Source organism: Cebus imitator, unplaced genomic scaffold, assembly GCF_001604975.1.
Source record: "Cebus imitator isolate Cc_AM_T3 unplaced genomic scaffold, Cebus_imitator-1.0 Scaffold188, whole genome shotgun sequence".
Lineage (NCBI taxonomy): Eukaryota > Metazoa > Chordata > Mammalia > Primates > Cebidae > Cebus > Cebus imitator.
Window position 1 is genome coordinate 5,200,985 of NW_016107503.1, and position 21,181 is coordinate 5,222,165.

The following is a 21,181-nucleotide window of genomic DNA, read 5'->3' on the forward strand; positions in this document are numbered from 1 at the left end:
TAAAGCAATCTAAATTGTTGGCATCTACCACTATGTCTTGCCATCAGTTCATCTGTTTACTTTCCTAGAGTCTACTTTTCTCATTTCTCCGGGCCCTGGAGAGGCTATGTGGTGATGAAAGCTCTAAGAACACAATCTCACCTTTTACAAGTTCACAAGTTTGAAAAGAAGATCTAGATCTTGCTCCTTGGGAGAGGAAAGTTAAGATGCCAGCAATATTGGAAAAATCAAGTATTTTTCCAGCTTCATATTGCTGTAGAGAATATACTATTAGGGCCGGGCACAGTGTGGCTCACACCTGTAATTCCAGCACTCTGGGAAGCCAAGTCAGAGGGATTGCTTGAGTCCAGGAGTTCGAGACCAGACTGGGCAACATGGCAAGACCATGTCTCTACAAAAATACAAAAAATTAGCCCTGCATGGTGGCACATGCCTATAGTCCAAGCTTTAATGGGAGGCTGACGTGGGAGGATCACTTGAGCCTGGGGGGTGATCACACTACTGCACTCCAGGCAGGGCAACAGAGTGAGACCCTGGCTCAAAATAAATAAACAAACAAATACAGAATAAAAATAGAGAATACACTATTAATCTAGGGGTGGGAGAGGCTCTGAAGGATACATGCTGCAGAGTAGATGCATGCAAAGAAATACCATTTGGTGAGGTTTCAGGTCCAAGGGCTCTTTACCAAATGGTGGAAAAGAGACCAGTCATTTGGGTTACTTGGGGTGAGAATCTAAGTGTTTAGCACTTAGAACAGTGCCATAAAACTCTACATTAGTCCTCCAATAAGTGCCCTGTGGTGGAATCAGAGGTAACTAAAAGGGATTGCTTCCAAATGGCCTCATGCATTGAAATAACTTTCCCCAAATTGGTTTTCCCAAGGAAAATGTCTATGTAATTGGTGTTAAAATGGACCTTCTCCCCAATTCAATATGAAGACAATTCATTTTATTCCAGCAGCTGTGTCTGCAGCAGGAATTAACTGACTTTCAGGATTTGTTTAGGACCAGAATCTGGGCCAGGCACGATGGCTCACGCCTGTAATCCCAGCACTTTGGGAGGTCACGGCAGGCAGATTATGAGGTCAGGAGTTTAAGACCAGTCTGGACAACATGGTGAAATTCCGCCTCTACTAAAAATACAAAAATTAGCCGGGCTGGGTGGCACATGCCTGTAATCCCAGCTACTCAAGGGGCTGAGGCAGGAGAATCACTTGAACTCAGGAAGCAGAGGTTGCAGTGAGCCAAGATTGTGCCATTGCACTCCAGCCTGAGTGACAGAGTGAGACTCTTGTCTCAAACAAATAAACAAACAGAATCTGTCCCCCAGGAGAATTTGTAGAGTTTAAGATATCTAAAAAGGAAAGCTCAGCCAACCATCTGTCTAGGTTTCTTCAGAATAACTCAAAGTAGAGGGGCCAGGTGACCTCCTGGAGCTTCTCTCTGGTTAGCTTTTTGCTGCTAACTGGGATAACAGCCTAATGCCTCATGACGGCTCAGCATGGCTGGGTGAGTCCAACTGGCTCAGAGACCACCACGAATAAGCCACAAAGCAGTCAGTAGTCATATTTATGGTTTTGATTCCAAACACTCTTTGTGCTTATCCCTTCCAGGTGGAGAATTTGTATGTCATTTGTGTGCCCGTTAAGGCCAAGGGAGAAACCTGGAGGCAAGGGAATGCTGGTTGTGGGTCAGGAAATATGCTTGATGGATTCTGTATGTTTGGCTTAAAAACACGGACTTAAAGTTTTCACCTCCTGGGCAGAGACGAGGGCGGGGGTCTCCGGACATTCCAAGGGCCAGGGGACTTTTGTCATTCTGTTTGTTACTTCAGTGGTTTACAGAAGTCAAGATAAGCATTTGTTTACACACAGATCTTAGTTATCCTGGGCTGCTTATTTTAGTTATTACCGGTAAGCAAAGGCTAGCAATTCTGGCACAATATCACAAAGTAAAATACCACGACCACTCCTAACCTAGAAATGAGTTCAGCCCGCCAGACAGAAACTGCCGTTCAGAGGAAATAAAGCCGTCAGCGCCAGTTCCCTCCACACCCCCGAGGTTCACCTGGAGGCCAGTGGGCCAAGCGAGGCCTTGGGAGCGGAGAACTGAAAGGGGGGCGGGGAGAAAAGAATAAACACACCTCGCGGGGCTCGGCTGGCGGGGACACAGTCCTGGTCCTTTTGACGGAACTGACCAAGACGACAGCAAGCAGAGTCTCAAATGCAGGACTCAGACCCAAGACTTCTCCCCGCTCTCGGGCGGACCCCCAAGGCGGGGAGCCAAAAACCGGGAGACGGAGCAAGCAGCATTCTCACGCTCGTAAGCTGGCTTCTCGCTCCTCATGCCCCAAACCTGATCAGGCCCCAACCCCCCTCCCCACAACATAAGTGTTCCCTCCACACGGACCGTCGAGGGTCCCCCAGATCCCAAGTCTTCGTCCTTCCTGGACCCCGTGCTCCATTCCTTACAGTCACAGACAGGGATCGGTTACCTGCAGAGCAGCTCGACAACCCTGCAGGTAGTCCTCCATGATGAAGCCCAAAGTACGCCGTCGCCCCAGATCGAGGAGAGGTTCCCCGGCGAATGCACCCCGCCCGGGACTCAGGGGCCAGAGACCAGAGTCAGGAGGCGGGACTCGAACCCGCCACACGGCGAATCGGCCTCCGACCCCCGGGAGGAAGTGCGTAAGCGGGCGCTCCCGAGCCCGGCGTCGCCCCGCCCCCAGCGGCGGAGGCGGGGCTCTACGCCCAGAGGCTCCTGGGACGTCTTTCCGGAGAGGCCAAGGGGGCGTGGCGCGGGTCGTCGTGGGAAACGTAGTCTCGCAGCTCCGCAATGGCCCTAGCAACAGAAGGAAGGAGAGTTCTGAGGGATCAGTCGTTTGACAAACAAATGTGTACGTGTCACAGTAAGCCACTGTTGTGGCATCTGAACTTTCCCTCTCAGATCGGGCTACGTATAACATCTTTCTGGTTGACATTTTAAATGACACTTGGCAGAACAGATATTCATCTTCTTTCTGGAAATTCTCTCCTTAACCGAACGGACTCAATCGCCACGAGTTTTGTGGTTGTTCATGTTAGGAGAACATTAGAATAATCTTTGACCCCTCTTGTTTACTTAATACCTGCAGTCTCCTGCCAACTCTTGCTGCTTCTTCCTTTACAACTCTGTAGCCTGGTTTATTTTTCTACCGTCTCGTCAAATATCTTCTCCTTCCTTTCTTGGTCGGTTGTAACCTTTGCTTTTTGCTCCCTACCTCCCTAATTGTTCCAACTGCTCTTTCAGCCTTCAGAGTTTCAGGCTTGAAGTTTCATCCTGTGGCACTCCTGTACATAGAGTCTAGGGAACCCTTCAGAATGCAGAGTTAGGTTCCAACCCCGCTTAACGGCTACTTTCCAGCCGCGGGGTAGCGCAGGTACTGCAAATAAATGGAAGCTCACCGTCAAATATTCCCGCGTTTATTTATCTATCCCTATCTTTCCTACCATCAACCTCACACCAGCTTTTCTTGCTTCCCCAGCTGTAAATTGAGGGGAGGTGACTGATGAGAAGCTGAGGCCTGCGGTGGAACCAAGATCCAGAGCACGGGGGTGTTGGATCTCCTGCCTGTTCTGCGAGTTCTTTCCCTGCTGTGCGCTCTTCCCATAGCCTGGGGCTTCTTCCACACCCTCTGCGCTCTACCAGGTGCACAACCCAACCAGTTTCATTTCCAGACTTAAAAAAGATACGGCAAGGACTTGAAAAGGAGCCCTCTGGAGGGCTCCAGAGGGAAAAGAACCGGGTTCTCTCTTTTTTTTTTTTTTTAACATTAGTCATTAACATTGAGTATTATATGCAAATATCGTGCTCTTTGGTCCTGCTTCTGTGGATCTGGAGCAAAGGACTGCCAGACCCAGAGAGAAACCTCAGATCCAACAAGCTGCTTCTGTCCAGCCCTGCTCCTCCCCACTCAGCAAGGGCACTTGCTTTTCCCTGTTCTCACCAGAGAGGCACAAGCGCTCCGTCCCTTCCAGAGGCAGGCGGAGGGAAGAGAAAAGGTCTGTTGTTTTTCTCTCCTGTTTCTCTCTCCCTCTCCGCTGATCACCAAGCTGCTGACCGGGTCAGAAAGCCCTGATGGAAATCCACCAGTGCTGGGCAGGGCCCTCCTCCTCCAGGGAGCTTGTCCTTGACTAATTTTTCTTCGTCCCGATGAGAAAAAAAAGAAAGAGAGAGAATAAAAGAAAAACCACAAACTTCCTTTGAAAACCAGCTGGTAGTCAGGGCCTGGAGCGCGTGTCCTAGACCCGGCGACTCAGGAATCCTGAAGACGCTCTGAGCGACCTGGAGCACCTGGGCTGCGCCCCTGCCTGCCTTCGCCCTCCTTCGGTGCCCCCAGTACTGGGCGTGAGTCCGGAAGCAGCCACAACCCAGCCAGGACCGCCGCTCATAAAGCTGTGTAAACCTGTATAAGCTCAGGCGTTGACAGCTGGAAGGCAATTGGCACTGGCAGCCCCCCTCACTGCACCCACCTCCCCCATCGCATTGCCACAGCTGAACTCTCCTTCTCAGTCCTGGAACAGCGCCCACTTCTTTAAGGTAAAAACTTTATTTTAATCGTCTTCTTCACCTCTTCTCCCACCCTTCTCCGTTTCCTCTCCGGCTCTGGGGAGTTGACACCTGCTGTCCTTCCACCTTCGGTCGACAGGTCTGGATGGCTTAGAGGAGCTAAGGCAGGAGAGAGATGTAAAGGGGATGCTTCGTGGTCCTCCTCCTTTTAATGAAATCACGCAACCCTCCCCCTCTCCTTGTGAGCAAGTAGACAGGGCACTGTGGAGATGGTTGACATATTCTGAGATGAAAATCTAAACTATTGCCGGGCGTGGTGGCTCATGCCTGTAATCCCAGCATTTTGGGAGGCTGAGACGGGTGGATCATCTGACGTCAGGAGTTCCAGACCAGCCTGGCCAACATGATGAAACCCCATCTCTACTAAAAATACAAAAAATTAACTGGGCATGGTGGTGGGCACCTGTAATCCCAGCTACTTGGGAAGCTGAGGCAGGAGAATCACTTGAACCCTAAAGGCGGAGGTTGCAGTGAGCCGAGATTGTGTCACTGCACTCCAGACTGGGCAATAAGAGCAAAACTCCATCTCAGAAAAAAAAAAAGAAAGAAAGAAAGAAAGAAAATCTAAACAATTGATTGCATGAAGACGTATGTCAGACTGAGAAGGAGATTGGAGGGGGACAGAAAGGGATTTGTTCCTAGGGAGAGGAGGAGTGTCTTTTTGAAGCTACATGCCTGTTTTACATGCTTCTTCCAACTTTCGGCTGACTAGGGAGGAACCAGGGCTATTTTAACTTCCTCGTCCACTACCATAATTCCAGCTGGAGAGAAACTGTAGGACTTGAGGAGCTGAGGAAGAGGAGGAAAAGAATGAAACTTTGATTTGCCTGAGTATCCTCTCCCTCATTCTTTCCTACACTGAAATACTGCATGCTCTCCCCAGCAGCAGTGGACCTTGTAGAGTGGAAATCCTCCATTACAGGCTGGGCGTGGTGGCTCCCACCTGTAATCCCAGCACTGTGGGAGGCTGAGGCAGGCAGATCAAGAGATGGAGACCATTCTGGCCAACATGGTGAAACCCCATCTCTACTAAAAATACAAAAATTAGGTGGGCATGGTGGCACACGCCTGTAGTCCCAGCTACTTGGGAGGCTGAGGCAGGAAAATCGCTTGAATCTGGGAGGGGGAGGTTGGAGTGAGCAGAGATCACGCCACTGCACTATAGCCCAGTGACAGAGCAAGACTCCATCTCAAAGAAAAAGAAAAAAGAAAAAGAAACCCTCCATTACATTTCCTGCTCCTGCCTCTTAAGACTTAGCCCATTTAGCTCTGCCCAGTTCCTCTGAGACCCCACACCCTCGGGTGTCCACTCCTGGGTTCCTTTGGCTTACCGCTCTAGCCAGCTAGCTGCCCAACCCCCCACTTCATCACTGATCTTTTCTGGCACTGGACAGCCTGCTTTTCTTCAAGCTTTTTCACTTTCCCAGGCTCTGGCATCTGCTTTGAGGTTCATCCTAAGTGTCATTTTAGGGGAGGAAGAAAAGAGAGAGAGAAGGAGAGAGGAAAAAAAAGTGTAAGGCCTGCAGGCAATTTTTGCTACTCTGATTCTAAGTTAACAACATGTAAATGATATGCAGCTAGCATAAATATATGTGAATCAAGAGGATAATCAATTTGAGTGACTAGGCTTATTTTATTTGAGTAACTTTAATGTTCTTCAACCTCACCTCAAATTCCTGTAGGTTTACAAGAAGGAAGCAGTCTCAGGTTAGGAGGAGGGTGGAGAAAAGACAAGATTTCTAACTGGTTTAATTTATTTTATTTTGTTTTATTTTGTTTTTGAGATGGAGTCTTGCTCTGTCACCCAGGCTGTAGTGCAGTGTCACAATCTCAGCTCACTGCAACCTCCACCTCCCGGGTTCAAGCAATTCTCCCACCTCAGCCTCCCCAGCAGCTGGAACTACAGGCGTGTGCCACTGGTGAATTTTTGTATTTTTAGTACAGACGGGGTTTCAACATGTTGGCCAGGCTGATCTAGAACTCCTGACCTCAAGTGATCTGCCCTCCTCAGCCTCCCAAAGTGCTGGGATTACAGACAAGAGCCACTATGCCCAGCCCCTAATTAGTTTAATTTCTCCCCCTGATAAAGAGTGGAAGGGGAGCAAGAAGATTGAAGGGAGATGTTTTCCAAAGGGCAGGATTGTGGTTTTTGTTATTTATACCCACAGCATTAGTTAGATGTCTGTCTGTGCTTGCCTCAGTGTGTCTCAAGTGCTGATACAGAGCAGGTTAAACAGGTCTGGTGTTCACATCTAAAACCACCTGTGTGGGACTGGACAGAAAGCTTCAGGTAGGTGAATGGAGAGGGAATATTGTTATGTAAATCAATAATCAGCATTTTCATGTTTTATAGAAATAGTGGGCAAGAGAGTATCTCTGGGTTTAGGCAATTTCTGGAAAAAAACATGAGCTGAGGAAAAGTTGCAGTCTCAGCTCTAGCTGTCAAGAGATGCTTACTGCATCTGGGCACCGTGGCTCATGCCTATAATCCCAGCACTTTGGGAGACTGAGGAGGGCTGACGGCTTGAGCCCAGCAGTTGAGACCAGCCTGGGCAACAAAGCGAGACCCTGTCTCAACGTAACTAAAAGAAATCTGAATATCTTTATTTTTAAAATATTTTTTCTTGCATATACCCATTACTAAATATATATAATATATATATATATATATATTTTTTTTTTTTCTTTTTTAAAAAAAGGGAAGCTGACCAGGCGAGGTGGCTCACACCCGTAATCCCAGCACTTTGGGAGGCTGAGGCGGGTGGATCATGAGGTCAAGAGATCGAGACCATCCTGGCCAGCATGGTGAAACCCCGTCTCTACTAAAAATATAAAAAAATTAGCCGGGCGTGGTGGTGCATGCCTGTAATCCCAGCTACTCGGGAGGCTGAGGCAGGAGAATCGCTTGAACCTGGGTAGCGGAGGTTGCAGTAAGCCGAGATCGAGCCACTGCATTCCAGCCTAGTGAAAGAGCGAGACTCTGTCTTTTTTTTTGGAAATGCAGTCTCACTCTGTTGCCTAGGCTGGAGTACAGTGGCTGAATCTCAGCTCACTGCAACCTCCATCTACCGGGTTCAAGCGATTCTCCTGCCTCAGCCTCCCGAGTAGCTGGGATTACAGGCATGCACCATCATGCTCGGCTAATTTTTTTGTATTTTTAGTAGAGACGGGGTTTCACCATATTGGCTAGGCTGGTCTCAAACTCCTGACCTCGTGATCCGCCCACCTCGGCCTGCCAAAGTGCTGAAATAACAGGCGTGAGCCACTGCGCCCGGTTGAGACTCCCTCTTAAAAAAGAGGCTTTCTGGGAGAACTTGTGGGGAGTGCTTTTTGCTTTTTGTGACCCTAATCTGAAGTTACTTATCAGAACCAGTCTCTGATTCCAGTCCCCACAGGCTACATTTCCCCTCCCAGCCTACAGGAAACCCCACCCAAGGCCTTTATATTGTGGTTTGGGATTGTGTAAGGTTCAGGAGAGCCCTTGGAGGAGAAAGACTTCCCCTTCCTCACCAGCATTTCACCTTTGGGGGCATGGCACTAACTCCCTGTGCCTCCTCCCTTCTTCACCCCAAGCGCTATGTGACTGTTGATCTTTCACCCTTGGGTGAGACAGAGAAGGTATCCCTAAAAATACAAGCAGCCTGTGTATGCTTAGGATGTTGTGTGAGGGGGCAGGGTGCGGGGTAGGGCAGAGGAATATCCCTGTCCTGGCTATGAGGGGGTTACTGATGTGATGCCTATTAGAGTAAGCTAAAGATCGTCATATTAATAACCGTTAGTTAATGTAGATTAACATTTCTTTCTTCATCTCTTTTCCCTCTTTCTCCTGCGTCCTCTCCCTTTCTCACTGTCTTCATTCCCTGTCATGATCTGTTTCAGGGAAGCTCACTCCACCCATGTCTTCAACCCCACCAGTCTTCCCTCCCGAGCCTGGAAGCCCTGTACCCTCCTGGTCTCATCTGGTCACAGCAAGTTAGAGGTGGAAAGAACTCAGCACGGGGCCCTTCTGTTTACCCATATACTGCCCATAGCCAGCAGTGATGCCCAAACACTAGCCAGCCTTCCACGCTACATTCCTTTTCCAAGACTTTTCTGGGTTAGTTTGCTTTCCAGCCCAATGATTTTCTTATTGGACGGGCCCCTCTTTCGCATCCCAAGCCTGGCTTAGGCAAGTCCCTGAAGTCAGTAAACACCTTCATTGCCCCTCAGCTGACTCCCTTTTGACCATGGAACACCATCAGCCTGAGCATCCAGCCCCTGGTAAGGCCGGGACTGCAGAAGCAGTCATCCCTGAAAACCACGAGGTCCTGGGAGGCCTGGATGATCACCCTCAGGACACGGATACGAGAGATGCTGATGGGGAGGCTGGAGAACAGGAGCCAGCAGACCAAGCTTCACTGCCTGGCCAGTGTGGGGACAACTTTGAGTCCCCTACACCTGAAGCTAGCTCAAGTTCCCCAGGGCCAACCCTTGGGACAGTGCCTGAAGTAGAGCCAACGAGGGCATGCTCCATGCCCCAGGAGCTTCCTCAGTCCCCCAGGACCCGGCAGCCTGAGCCAGATTTCTACTGTGTCAAGTGGATCCCTTGGAAAGGAGAACGGACACCCATCATCACCCAGAGCACCAACGGCCCTTGCCCTCTCCTTGCCATCATGAACATCCTCTTTCTTCAGTGGAAGGTAAGAGAACATGCAGTTAGGGGTGCGGAAGGTATCGGGGAGTATTCTTCCCTGACCTACTTCCTTGATCATCCTCATGTTCTCAAACCGGTCAAAACTTTTCAGATTATCGTCCCTATTTCTCCAGCTTGAACAAATAAGATCTTCCTAAAAACGAAGGAAGAAAAAGAGGAAGATGTCCTACCCCTGTATCTCCTACTCCCTAGCAAATGCACATGCCTTGCAAGATTTCACATTCATTCCCTTGTGCCAGTTGCAAGCCTTTTTTCCTGCCCCACCCTACTACTGGAGTTCCCCCTTGCCTTTCCATGGGTTCTTCCTTTAGTGCTTTTTCTGGGAGTGGGGGGAGCACACACGTGATCACCCCTTCTGCCTCCAGGTGAAGCTCCCCCCACAGAAGGAAGTGATCACATCGGATGAGCTCATGGCCCATCTTGGTGAGTGACTAGGCCTTGGAGAGGAATTACCCAAGGGGTTCCAGACCTATCCACTCAGCCAGAAATCCAGACTGTTCAGGGATCGCCATTTGAGGGTTCTGATATGGCAGGGAGGGTAAGGGTCTATGGGGCTTCTCTGCAAGGCTGGAGAATGAAAAGCAAAGGTGTCAGGAGCACTGGGTTGTAACACCAATTCTGCCCTTAGCTTTTGTATGTGACCCTGGGCGGGCCCTTTACCTTTAGGAACCTGTCTCCTCCTCTGAGAAATGAAGAGTCCAGATTAGACTTGAAGTCTTTTCCAGCTTTGAAAATCTGTGTTCTGTGAAATTACCCCCATTCTCTAGGAGAAGAGGAAGCTTAGCTTTTGGGAAATTGGTGGGGTAAGCTGATGAGGGGCCCTGTCTTGTAGGAAACTGCCTCCTGTCCATCAAGCCCCAGGAGAAGTCAGAGGGACTTCAGCTTAATTTTCAGCAGGTGAGACAAAAGGTCTGCAGGCATAGGGGTTGCAGGTTTGTAAGGGGACATCTTGAGATATTAAGAGGAGCCTTTTGTTGCTTCGTTAGAGATTTCCTTGAACCACGATTTTATTCTGCAGGAGTCAGAGGAGTTTATTTTTGTCTTAGAAAATGTCTATTGGCCTGGCGCTGACGCCTGTAATCCCAGCACTTTGAGAGGCCAAAGAGGGAGGATCACTTGAGGCCAAGAGTTCAGGGCCAGCGTGGGCAACATAATAATACCCCCGTCTCTACCAAAAAAAAAAAAATTTTTTTTCAAGAATTAGCCAGGTATGGCAGTGCATGCCTGTAGTCCCAGTTACTCAGAAGGCTGAGGCTGGAGGGTCACTTGAAACCAAGAGTTTGAGGCTGCAGTGACCCGGGATCACACCACTGCACTCCAGCCTGAATGAAAGAAGGAGACCTTGACTCTAAAAGAAAAACAATGTTCATTTATGTAAGACGGAGAAGAGTTGAGGCAAGGGAGAAATGGAATGGCTTGTAAGAGAATCAGGGAAGAAAAGCAACAAGATTAATTTTTAATTTCTAGAGGTGGGAGTGGATGGTGGGAGAGAAGGCTAGAATATCCATCATGTTTTTTCTACCCTCAGAATGTGGATGATGCAATGACAGTGCTGCCTAAACTGGCCACAGGTCTGGATGTCAATGTGAGGTTCACAGGCGTCTCCGATTTTGAGTATACACCCGAGTGCAGTGTCTTTGACCTCCTAGGCATACCTCTGTACCATGGCTGGCTTGTTGATCCTCAGGTGAGGGTGGGAGGGCCCACCGGGACCTTATCCAGCTCAAGCTGACATGAGAGAGGCAAATTTTTGTGGGGCAGAGGTTAAGGAGTTAGGGGTAAGTTTGGCTTGGGAGGGAAATAGGGTTTGGAGACTGGACCCCGTACAGAATTCCTTGAATTTTAACCTATTTTGAGGGTAACATACAAATACAAACAAACTGCATGCAAATAGATCAGTTCTTTAGACATCAAAAGTTCAGGAACCAGATGGGCTTGGTGGCACATGCCTGTATTCCCAGCTACTGGGGAGGAGTTTGAGGCTACCCTGGGCAATATAGGCAATGTAGAGCAACCCTGTGATGAATGGTTCCAGACTTTTTTTTTTTTTTTTGAGAGACAAAAAAAAATGTTTAGGAACCATTCATCACAGGGTTGCATTCCTTGTGAGCTTTGTTCGTTTCCTTCCTTAAAAAAAAAACAACAACAATGTTTTTGGTATTTCACCATCCCACTCACTACCCAAGCAGAGTCCTGAGGCTGTGCGTGTGGTTGGGAAGCTCAGTTACAACCAGCTGGTGGAGAAGATCATCACCTGCAAACACTCCAGTGACACCAACCTTGTGACAGAAGGTGACATTCCTCCCCTTTCATGGATATTATGTGGCGGGAATGATGGCTCCTGAGGCTTAGTTTTTATTGTGTGTCCTCTCCCACCACATCCTACTAGATGTAAGTTTCACAAGAAGGAGCTTGGGGAATTTCTGTTTCGTTCACTGAGGTATCCCCAGTGCCTGGCATGAGGCAGCGGCTCTATGAGTACAGTATTTGCTAAGTGAATGAATACAGCCAGATTTCAAGAAGGGGACGTCAGAAGGTGGGACTGACCCCCAGGGCTTTTGACAGGGGCTCGCTGGATGGTCCTTCCTGTTGGACACCTTGAATTTAAGCCAAGTTTCCCCTGACTTGTGCCGCTGTGACAGGCCTGATTGCGGAGCAGTTCCTGGAGACCACGGCGGCCCAGCTGACCTACCACGGGCTGTGTGAGCTGACTGCAGCTGCTAAGGAGGGAGAACTTAGTGTCTTTTTCCGAAACAACCACTTTAGCACCATGACTAAGCACAAGGTAATGAGGGTCTGGGGGCGAAGGGCTGTGGTGCCGTCATTTCCTCGTGCCTTTTTCTCATGGGTCCAGCTGGGATCAGCTAGATTAAGCCGCGGTAGCAAACGACCCCTGAAATCCCTGTGGTTTGCTTTACCACAGCAAAGGTTCATTTCCCACTCCTGCTGCATGTCCACTGTGGATTGGCTGCGGTTCTGTCCCCCCACCACCTTCACTGTGCGGCCCAGCTGACAAAGGATCCTTTATCTGGAATAGATGCAGGGAGAGAGAGAGGGGGGCACTGTGCACTCGTGCTTAGAGCTGCTGCTGCTTCTTTTTTTAAGCCTACGGCACCCGGTATTCCCAGGTCTCCCATCCAAGTACTAACCAGGCCTGACCCTGCTTTGCTTCCAAGATAGACGAGATCGGGCGCATTCAGGGTGGTATGGCCGTAGACCTTAGAGCTTCTGTTCGGAAATGTCACGTATCATTTCTGCTCACATCTACTGGCCAGAGCAAGACATAGGGATAAACCTGCTGTCAATGGGACAGGAAAATACAATCCTCTCCTAGGAAAGGGCAGTTGAATTTTTGAACAATGCTGGTCTTCAAAAGTTAGAAACTGCCGGACTGGGCATGGTGGCTCACGCCAGTAATCCCAGCACTTTGGGAGGCCGAGGTGGATGAATCACGAGGTCAGGAGTTCGAGACCAGCCTGATCAACATGGTAAAACCCCCCTCTACTAAAAATACAAAAATTAGCTGGGCGTGGTTGTGCGCGCCTGTAGTCCCAGCTACTCAGGAGGCTGAGGCAGGAGAATCACTTGGACGCAGGAGGCGGAGGTTGCCGTGATCCCCTCGGCTCACACCACTGCAGTGCACTCCAGCCTGGGCAACAGAGCAAGACTCCATGCCCCTCCCCCACAAAAAAAAGTTAGAAAATGCCAAAGCTCTCTAGGATTTGAGCAGAAGCAGGAGGGGTCTCTGGTTCCCAAAGGCTTTATCCTCAGAGCCCAGAGAACAATGGGAGATGAGGGGAGCAGGGTCTTGTGTGGCGTCTCAGCCCCGAGGACTCCACGCTTGACGTAAATGACCACCATGCTCACACCCAGCTGAACATATGCTCAGACGTCCCGTTCTTCCACATGCTCATACTGGCATCTCCCACCTTGCACACCAGCCTATTCAAATGGTCTCCAGCTGTGCATCTCAGAAGATTTCTGGCAGTGAACTGCCTCTGTATCATCTAGCCTGCAATGAGCTCTGTTCTTTTCTTCGTAGAGTCACTTGTACCTACTGGTCACTGACCAGGGCTTTCTACAGGAGGAGCAAGTCGTATGGGAGAGCCTGCACAATGTGGATGGAGACAGCTGCTTCTGTGACTCTGACTTTCACCTGAGTCATTCCCTGGGCAAGGGGCCTGGAGCAGAAGGTGGGAGTGGCTCCCCAGAAAAGCAGCTGCAGGTAGACCAGGTGTGTAGGGCCCTTAGGAAAAGTGCGGAGAGCACATGTGCCTCGGAGAGCTTTTTGCTACGCGCATTTTAACACTAGAGGCCACGCGAACCCATGCCTCCTCACTCTCTGGGTTACCTCAGGCCGGCTCCTCACTTGGTGTGTATTCTCTGGCACCACAGATAATGCACTTGGCTGTGTGTGCTGCTCTGGAAGGAGAAAGAGCTAGAGAATTTGAGGGATGCAGAAAAACTGATTTGGAAACCTCGCCTGAATAGCCATAGCCTTGGGCTTCAGCCCACCTACAACTCTTGTTCTTCCCAGGACTACCTGATTGCTCTGTCCCTGCAGCAGCAGCAGCCACAAGGCGCGCTGGGGCTGACCGACCTGGAGCTGGCCCAGCAGCTTCAGCAGGAGGAATATCAGCAGCAGCAGACAGCACAGCCAGTGTGGACACGGGCGCGGACCCTGTCACTGCAGGTGGGCTGCTGCTCTGGCTCCCAAGCTCCCGGTTTCCACCTCGTGCTTTGCTGGGTCCAGAGCACCTGTTATTTCCACACTGGTCTCTTCAAGGTTTCTTTTCTCAGGGCCCTTCTCCTGCCTGTCTGTCTCCCCTGGCGCCCCTTCCTGTCTTCCTCTCCCTACTCCCTGTCCCTATCCTGACACCTGCTCAGTCTAGAATCTCTTCTTGTGCTCTTCTGAGGCAGTTCAATGACCAATTGTTAAATCCGGTACAGGGGAGAGGAGCCACATCTGGACGCCCAGCTGGGGAGCGTCGGCAGAGGCCGAAGCACGAGTCAGACTGCATTCTGCTTTAGGTCCGCCCCAGTGCCAGGCTGGCCTGCCCCTTCTTCCAGAGGCTATGGCTAGTTGGCTTGTTCCCCCGCCTCTACCCTTGAGATGTGCAGGATAACTTATTTATGGACTGTTGGGGATCAGAGCAGGCGACAAATGCAAAGGTCAGACTTGGTAATGTCCTTGACCTCGTGCTGCTGCCTTCTCTGCATCCCACCCGGGGTAACACTGGGACTGATGGGCTTCTGGTTCTCAATGTCCAGTCCCTGAATAGTCACACATATATACAGACTGAGGCTCTGGGGAGGTCTCTATCTGGAATGCATCTCTCCTGCGTCCCATCCCTGCTGCCTGGATGCTCCTGGCCACCCAGCCAGGCCTGTCTCCAGTTGTTTCAAGACTTAATTTGGGTTTCTATCTCTGTTATTTGTAATGCCTTCCTGGGGTTTGGAAATAAAATTTCTGGCCGGGTGCGGTGGCTCACGCCTGTAATCCCAGCACTTTCGGAGGTCAAGGTGGGCAGATCACCTGAGGTCAAGAGTTCGAGGGCAGCCCGCCCAACATGGCGAAACCCCATCTCTACTAAAACTACAAAAAATTAATTGGCCATGGTAGCAGGCACCTGTAATCCCAGGTATTTGGGAGGCTGAAGCAGAAGACTCACTTGAATCCTACAGGCAGAGGTTGCAGTGAGCCAAGATCGCGCCACTGCACTCCAGCCTGGGCAACGAGAGTGAAACTCCGTCTCAAAACAAAACAGCAACAAACCAACAAACAAAAAAACCTTATTTCCTGAGATCTGTTGTTTGCCTTACCCTGAAGCAACGGGGTTAAGTATTTGACCCAACTGAAGAATGCAAAAAGTGGGAGTTGAATCGGGGGGGAAGGTGGTTACCTGTCATTTCTTTCTTTCTTTCTTTCTTTTTTTCCAAGAGGGAGTCTCGCTCTGTTGCCCAGGCTGGAGTGCAGTGGCGCAATCTCAGCTCACTGCAACCTCCATCTCCCGGGTTCAAGTGATCCTCCTCTCTCAGCCTCCTAAGTAGCTGGGACCACAGGCATGCACCACTGCACCCAGCTATTTTTTGTATTTTTAGTAGAGATGGGGTTTTGCCATGTTGGTCAGGCTGGTCTTAAACTCCTGATCTCAGGTGACCTGCCTGCCTTGGCCTCCCTAATCGCTGGGATTACAGGTGTGAGCCACTGTGCCTGGCTACCTGTCATTTCTAATTTAGCCAGCAGGGGGAACCAAAGCCTGTTTTTGTGTTTGTTTCTGTTTTTGCTAAGTATTTATGGGAAATAGTGCTCTCGTGGGAGGTGCATTTCCAACTCTCTGCTTGGACACGTGAATTTGAGGGTTGTGCTTTCTGCTAACCCAAGAGTTCCCGGGCTGGCGAGGGTAGCTTGACCCTCCGCTTGCTTCCCAGTTCATACAGATGGTTGGCTGCTCCCTCTGACCATTTCTCATCTTGTTCTGGTGCCTGTTTCTCAATTGTTTTGCCTGAAGTTTCCTGGAGAATGAGGGTGAGGGGAGACATGGAGAGAGGGTGGGCGTTGATTCCTGCAGCACTAGGGCAAAACAGGATTCCTGCTGAATAGCCAAGCTCACATCAAAGGCACCTCAACTCCAAGGCCTCTTCCTGCTCCATGTCCTGCTCCACCCAAACTTCAATCAGAGAACCCAAACAACAGTGAAGTTTGCCAAAAGAACTCAAGTATCAGCGAGATGTTCTGGCCAGGGTGCAGGAGGGATGATTGAGACAGAAACGATCAGAACTCATTTCCCCACGCTCGAGAAGGAGCTGGATGACCCAGGTACAGATATAATTTTGAGATGAGGAAAATTAAGGGATTTTAAAGAAACCGTTCCAGCCTCAACAAGAAGCTGGAGCATGTGGTGCTCAGTGAGGGGTTATCCTACTTGGAGGCCCAGCAGGTCTCCTGCAGGTTCAGCCAAACACGGAACTCTCAGATCCTCGCACGTCATGTGGGGTGGGGCAGAGAAGTCTCACATGTCTTCAGCCCTGCACAAGGCCAGGAGGGCTGACTGGCAATCCCCTTTCACTGCATCCTGCAGACAAGGGAATTCAGTGTTAGAAAGATTCACCACCACTATGGCCCAAGTACTCTCTCCCCTCCTTTGGGCTGGTCCATCACAGTTCATCTGGAAGGGAAGGGTCCTCCCTGGAGCTCAGAGTCCTGCACTACGTTAACCAAAGACTCCTGGGTTTCTCCCGGCCAAAATATGCTCAGCTGTGTGCAGGGAGAGAGGGTGGAGGTGGGGAGTGAAGGCGGTGGGGCTCCAGGCTAAGAAGTAGCCAAGTTTCACCTGGAGAGAAGAGTAAAGGGACTTCCCAAATTTCTTCTTGAACTCAGCTCTGATACTTAGAAGGTCGGTCTCACATCGAGAGGTAAGGATGCGAATCAGGACTTGGTAATTGGGCTCAGTTTCCTAGTGGGGGAAGAAACAGATGGTGGGTAATTGGTGAGAGTCTCACTGAGAGAAGGGATTGAATGGCATGGAGGGTTCCTGTAGGAAAGGGAGGCAAGGTGGGAGTCAAGGAATAGGAGTATACATTATACATTATCTTGGACAAAAGTTATCTTTGTCCGTCCTCGTGAAAGATGACACAGCAGGAAAGATCAGTCTCTGTGGAGGCAGCTTGAGTATTTACTTCTCTCCCTCCTTCCACATGTTTTTCCTGGCCCTGCCATTAGCTTAGAACCGTGCACCTCCACAGTTTGGTGGTGAGCAGCTCCAAAGACAGGTACACCAGGAAGGCTGGAAGAGACTTGGTGCATATAAAGACTGCCAGTAGGAAAACCAGGAACACTGTTTTCAACTTTTAAGTTAGTGAATGTCCAAGGAGGATAAACCTGAGCTGATGGGGCTCTGATAAGCATCAAGGCTGTGTGACTTCTGGTTCTGATTCTACCCAATAGGGCCATCTCTCGGGCCCGTCTCAGCATTTCAGGTTCTCCATGCTGAATCACCCTTAGTGTTCAACGTTGCTATTTTCCTCCTGTACATGCAGCAGGCCTCCTGCTTTTTGGCTAAATAATGAAGGTTCAGTTTAAAAATAAGAGGCTGGGCGCGGTGGCTCACACCTGTAATCCCAGCACTTTGGGAGGCCGAGGCAGGCGGATCACGAGATCAGGAGATCGAAACCATTCTTGGTAACATGGTGAAACCCCGTCTCTACTAAACATACAAAAAATGAGCTGGGCATGGTGGTGCACACCTTGTACTCCCAGCTACTCGGGAGGCTGAAGCAGGAGAATAGGTTGAACCCGGGAAGCGGAATTTGTGAGCCAAGATTGCGCCATTGCACTCCAGCCTGGGCAATAAGAGCGAAACTCTGTCCCCCACCCCCCCCCAAAAAAAAAGAAAGAAAGAAAAGGAAAAGAAATAACGGGCCAAGTGTGGTGGCTCACCCCTGTAATCCAAGCACTTTGGGCAGCTGAGGTCAGGACCAGCCTGGCCAACATGGTGAAACCCCATCTCTACTAAAAATATAAACATTAGCTGGGTGTGGTGGGGGGGCATCTATAATCCCAGCTACTCAGGAGGCCGAGGCAGGAGAATTGCTTGAACCCAGGAGGCAGAGGTTGCAGTGAGCTGAGATCACACCATTGCACTCCAGCCTGGGTGACAGAACAAGACTCGGTCTCAAAAAATAAATAAATAAACAAAATAAAATAACAGAGGTACAAGTTATCAAAATCCTGAATTATAATGGATTATACTAAATAATGTGTTGTTATGAGAGATTTCTAAATAAAAACTTTTAAGTGTAAAATTGCTGTTTTTTTTCTGTGCACCAGTGTTGTCACCAATTCCTAATACCCTCATTTTCAGAGTTTCCTGAGTCACTTTCCTCACAAGACTCTTCCCAGAAATGCCTGTAACACACACTTAGGTATCCCCACAGACCATAAACTCCTTTGACAAACAAAAGAAAATGAAGTAAAACAGGATGCTCCAATTCATTCAGACTCATTACCTGATTGCCAGTGGGCCTAATGTCTACTAACTTTCATGCATCATTAGTTTTGTATTGTTGAAAGATTGCCAGTTGCTCCCCAGTGTCCATTCTTCTAACTCTTGTTACTCTAAATTATAGAATTGGGGCAAGAGTCACTCATTAAGAATACTCTTATTGTTGTACAGGTATGCTTTTTCTGCCTCTGTCGCCCAGGCTGGAGTGCAGTGGCATGATCTCAGCTCACTGCAACCTCCACCTCCTGGGTTCAGGTGAGTCTCCTGCCTCAGCCTCCTGAGTAGCTGGGATGACAGGCACCCACCACCACACCCAGCTAATCTTTGTATTTTTAGTAGAGATGGGGTTTCACTATGTTGCCTAAGCTGGTCTCAAACTCCTGGACTCAAGCAAGCCATCCACCTGGGCCTCCCAAAGTGCTGAAATTACAGGCATGAGCCACCAAGCCCGGCCACAAGTACTCTTTACATCAAAGCTGTATTAAATATAATAATTGTTTTTTTGAGATGGGGTCTTGCTCTGTCACCCAGGCTGGAGTACAGTGACGCGCTCTCGGCTCACTGTAAACTTTACCTCCTGAGTTCAAGCGATTCTCCCACCTCAGCCTGCTGAGTAGCTGGGACTACAGTGTGTACCACACATCCAGCTAATATTTTTGTTTTTAGTACAGACGGGTTTCACCATGTTGGCCAGGCTGGTCTCAAACTCCTGACCTCAAGTGATCCGCCTGCTTCAGCCTCCCAAAGTGCTAGGATTACAGGCCTGAGCCACTGTGCCTGGCCTTAAATATATATATTTATATTTATATATAAATATATATATTTATAAATATATATATATAAATATATATATTTATAAATATATATATATAAATATATATATATTTATATATATATATTTATATATATATTTAAATAAATATATAAAAATATTTATATAAAAAATATATATTTATATATATAAATATATATATATATTTGCGGGTGTGTGTGTGTGCATATGTATATTTTATTTTATTTATTTATTTTGGGATGGAGTCTTGCTCTGTTGCCCAGGCTGGAGTGCAGTGGCACGATCTCAGGTCACTGCAATCCCCGCCTTGTAGGTTCAAGCGATTCTCCTGCCTCAGCCTCTGGAGTAGCTGGGACTACAAGTGTGCCTGGCTAATTATTGTATATTTAGTAGTGATTCACCTGCCTCGGCCTCCCAAAGTGCTGGGATTACAGAGGTGAGCCACGGTGCCTGGCCTAATTATAATTACAATACTTAATCATATACTTGGCATTGCATATGGCCCCAGGATCTTCCCTAGGAACATTCATTTTTACTACAGATTGGTCCAAATTTGTCCTGAATCAGCCATTGCTGATTTTCTGAAGGCTGTTTTTCTGAATAAATATTCTTCACGATCTGTTTTCATATATCTACATATCTCCCATAAAAGAATAATACAATAAAAAATAGAATAATACAGGCCAGGTATGGTGGCTCAACGCCTGTAAACCCAGCACTTTGGGAGGCCAAGGCGGGTGGATCACCTGAGGTCAGGAGTTCAAGACTAGCCTGGCCAACATGGTGAAACCCTGTCTCTACTAAAAATACAAAAATTGGCAGGACACGGTGGCAGGGGCCTGTAATCTCAGCTACTCAGGAGGCTGAGGCAGGAGAACCCGGGAGGCAGAGGTTGTAGTGAGCTGAGATTGTGCCATTGTAGTCCAGCCTGGGCAACAACAGCAAGACTCCATCTCAAAAAGAAAAAAAAAGAAAGAAGTAGAATACGATTCAGGGCCAGGCACAGTGGCTCATGCCTGTAATCCCAGCACTTTGGGAGGCTGAAATGGGTGGATCGCAACGTCAGGAGGTTGAGACCAGCCTGGTCAATATGGTGAAACCCCATCTTTACTAAAAAATACAAAAATTAGTCGGGTGTGGTGGCGCATACCTGTAGTCCCAGCTACTTGGGAGGCTGAGGCAAGAGAATTGCTGGAACCTGGGAGGTGGAGGTTGCAGTGAATTGAGATTGGGCCACTGCACTCCAGTTTGGGCAACAGAGTGAAACTCCATCTCAAAAAAATAAAAGAAAAAAATAAAAGATTCAGAATAATTGATGTATGTTATTTTCTGACTACTATTTCTTCCTCTTCCTGTTCCTCTTCTTCTTCCTCTTCCTCTTCTTCTTTTGAGACAGGGTCTTGCTCTATCATCCAGGCTGAAGTGCAGTGGAATAATCATAGCTCGATGTAACTTTGAATTCCTGGGTTCAAGCAATGCTCCTACTACAACCTCCCAAGTAGTTGGTAGTAGAGGCACGTTCCATCATGCCTGGCCAATTTTCTTTTTATTTTTGTAGAGACATGGTCTTGCTCTGTCCCCTAGGCTGGTCTTGAACTCCTGACCTCAAGCGATCCTCCCACCTTGGCCTCCCAAAGTGTTGGGATTCCAGGTAGAAGCCACCATGCTTGGCCCCTGACTACTACTTCTAAGATAAATCTCTCATCTATACTCAGCAGTGTGGGTCTTGGCTGGTTGTGGTGGCTCATGCCTGTAATCCCAGCCCTTTGGGAGGCTGAAGCAGGTGGATCATGAGGTCAGGAGTTCGAGATCAGCCAATATGATGAAACCCTGTCTCTACTAAAAAAATACAAAAATTAGCCGGGCATGGTGGCACATGCCTGTAATCCCAGCTACTTGGGAGGCTGATGCAGGAGAATCACTTGAATCTGGGAGGCGGAGGTTGCAGTGAGCTGAGATCACGACACTGCACTCCAGCCTGGGCAACAGAGTGAGACTCCACCTCAAAAAAAAAGCCTGGCACAGTGGCTCACGGTTGTAATCCCAGCACTTTGGGAGGCTGAGGTGGGCGGATCACCTG

The 21,181-nt window shown here is 48.9% G+C and overlaps 3 protein-coding genes and 1 pseudogene across 16 annotated transcripts in view; 1 reads left to right on the top strand and 3 right to left on the bottom strand.

Annotated features, from left to right (window-relative positions):
* Window positions 1-2,951, bottom strand: part of PRUNE1 (prune exopolyphosphatase 1) — a 31,656-nt gene extending 28,705 nt beyond the window's left edge. Inside the window, exon 1 of one of the 2 annotated variants that reach the window (XM_017546303.2) lies at window positions 2,497-2,951. In XM_017546303.2, coding sequence (XP_017401792.1) covers window positions 2,497-2,535 — 39 coding nt within the window. In that variant the 5' untranslated portion in view covers window positions 2,536-2,951. Of the gene's footprint in view, window positions 1-2,145; window positions 2,470-2,496 lie in introns of those variants that run through there. The other variant, XM_017546304.2, reaches the window with a different exon arrangement.
* MINDY1 (MINDY lysine 48 deubiquitinase 1) overlaps window positions 1-15,058 on the top strand; it is a 23,742-nt gene extending 8,684 nt beyond the window's left edge. Inside the window, exons 1-10 of one of the 10 annotated variants that reach the window (XM_017546312.2) lie at window positions 3,414-4,580; window positions 8,490-9,289; window positions 9,669-9,726; window positions 10,136-10,200; window positions 10,832-10,990; window positions 11,493-11,595; window positions 11,946-12,088; window positions 13,346-13,537; window positions 13,841-13,996; window positions 14,254-15,058. In XM_017546312.2, coding sequence (XP_017401801.1) covers window positions 8,837-9,289; window positions 9,669-9,726; window positions 10,136-10,200; window positions 10,832-10,990; window positions 11,493-11,595; window positions 11,946-12,088; window positions 13,346-13,537; window positions 13,841-13,996; window positions 14,254-14,334 — 1,410 coding nt within the window. In that variant the 5' untranslated portion in view covers window positions 3,414-4,580; window positions 8,490-8,836 and the 3' untranslated portion in view covers window positions 14,335-15,058. Of the gene's footprint in view, window positions 1-3,413; window positions 4,581-7,393; window positions 7,416-8,489; window positions 9,290-9,668; window positions 9,727-10,135; window positions 10,201-10,831; window positions 10,991-11,489; window positions 11,596-11,945; window positions 12,089-13,345; window positions 13,538-13,840; window positions 13,997-14,253 lie in introns of those variants that run through there. The other 9 variants (XM_017546311.2, XM_017546313.2, XM_017546306.2 and 6 more) reach the window with 9 other exon arrangements.
* Window positions 12,407-12,521, bottom strand: LOC119473830 (annotated as a pseudogene).
* Window positions 15,059-15,599: 541 nt separating the features above from the next.
* The window catches only part of ANXA9 (annexin A9), a 15,834-nt gene continuing 10,252 nt past the window's right edge, over window positions 15,600-21,181 (bottom strand). For 2 of the 4 annotated variants that reach the window (XM_017546318.2, XM_017546317.2), the window contains 2 exons: window positions 16,638-16,760; window positions 15,600-16,379 (listed from right to left, as the gene is read on the bottom strand). In XM_017546318.2, coding sequence (XP_017401807.1) covers window positions 16,317-16,379; window positions 16,638-16,760 — 186 coding nt within the window. In that variant the 3' untranslated portion in view covers window positions 15,600-16,316. Of the gene's footprint in view, window positions 16,761-21,181 lie in introns of all 4 variants that reach the window. The other 2 variants (XM_037744912.1, XM_037744911.1) reach the window with 1 other exon arrangement.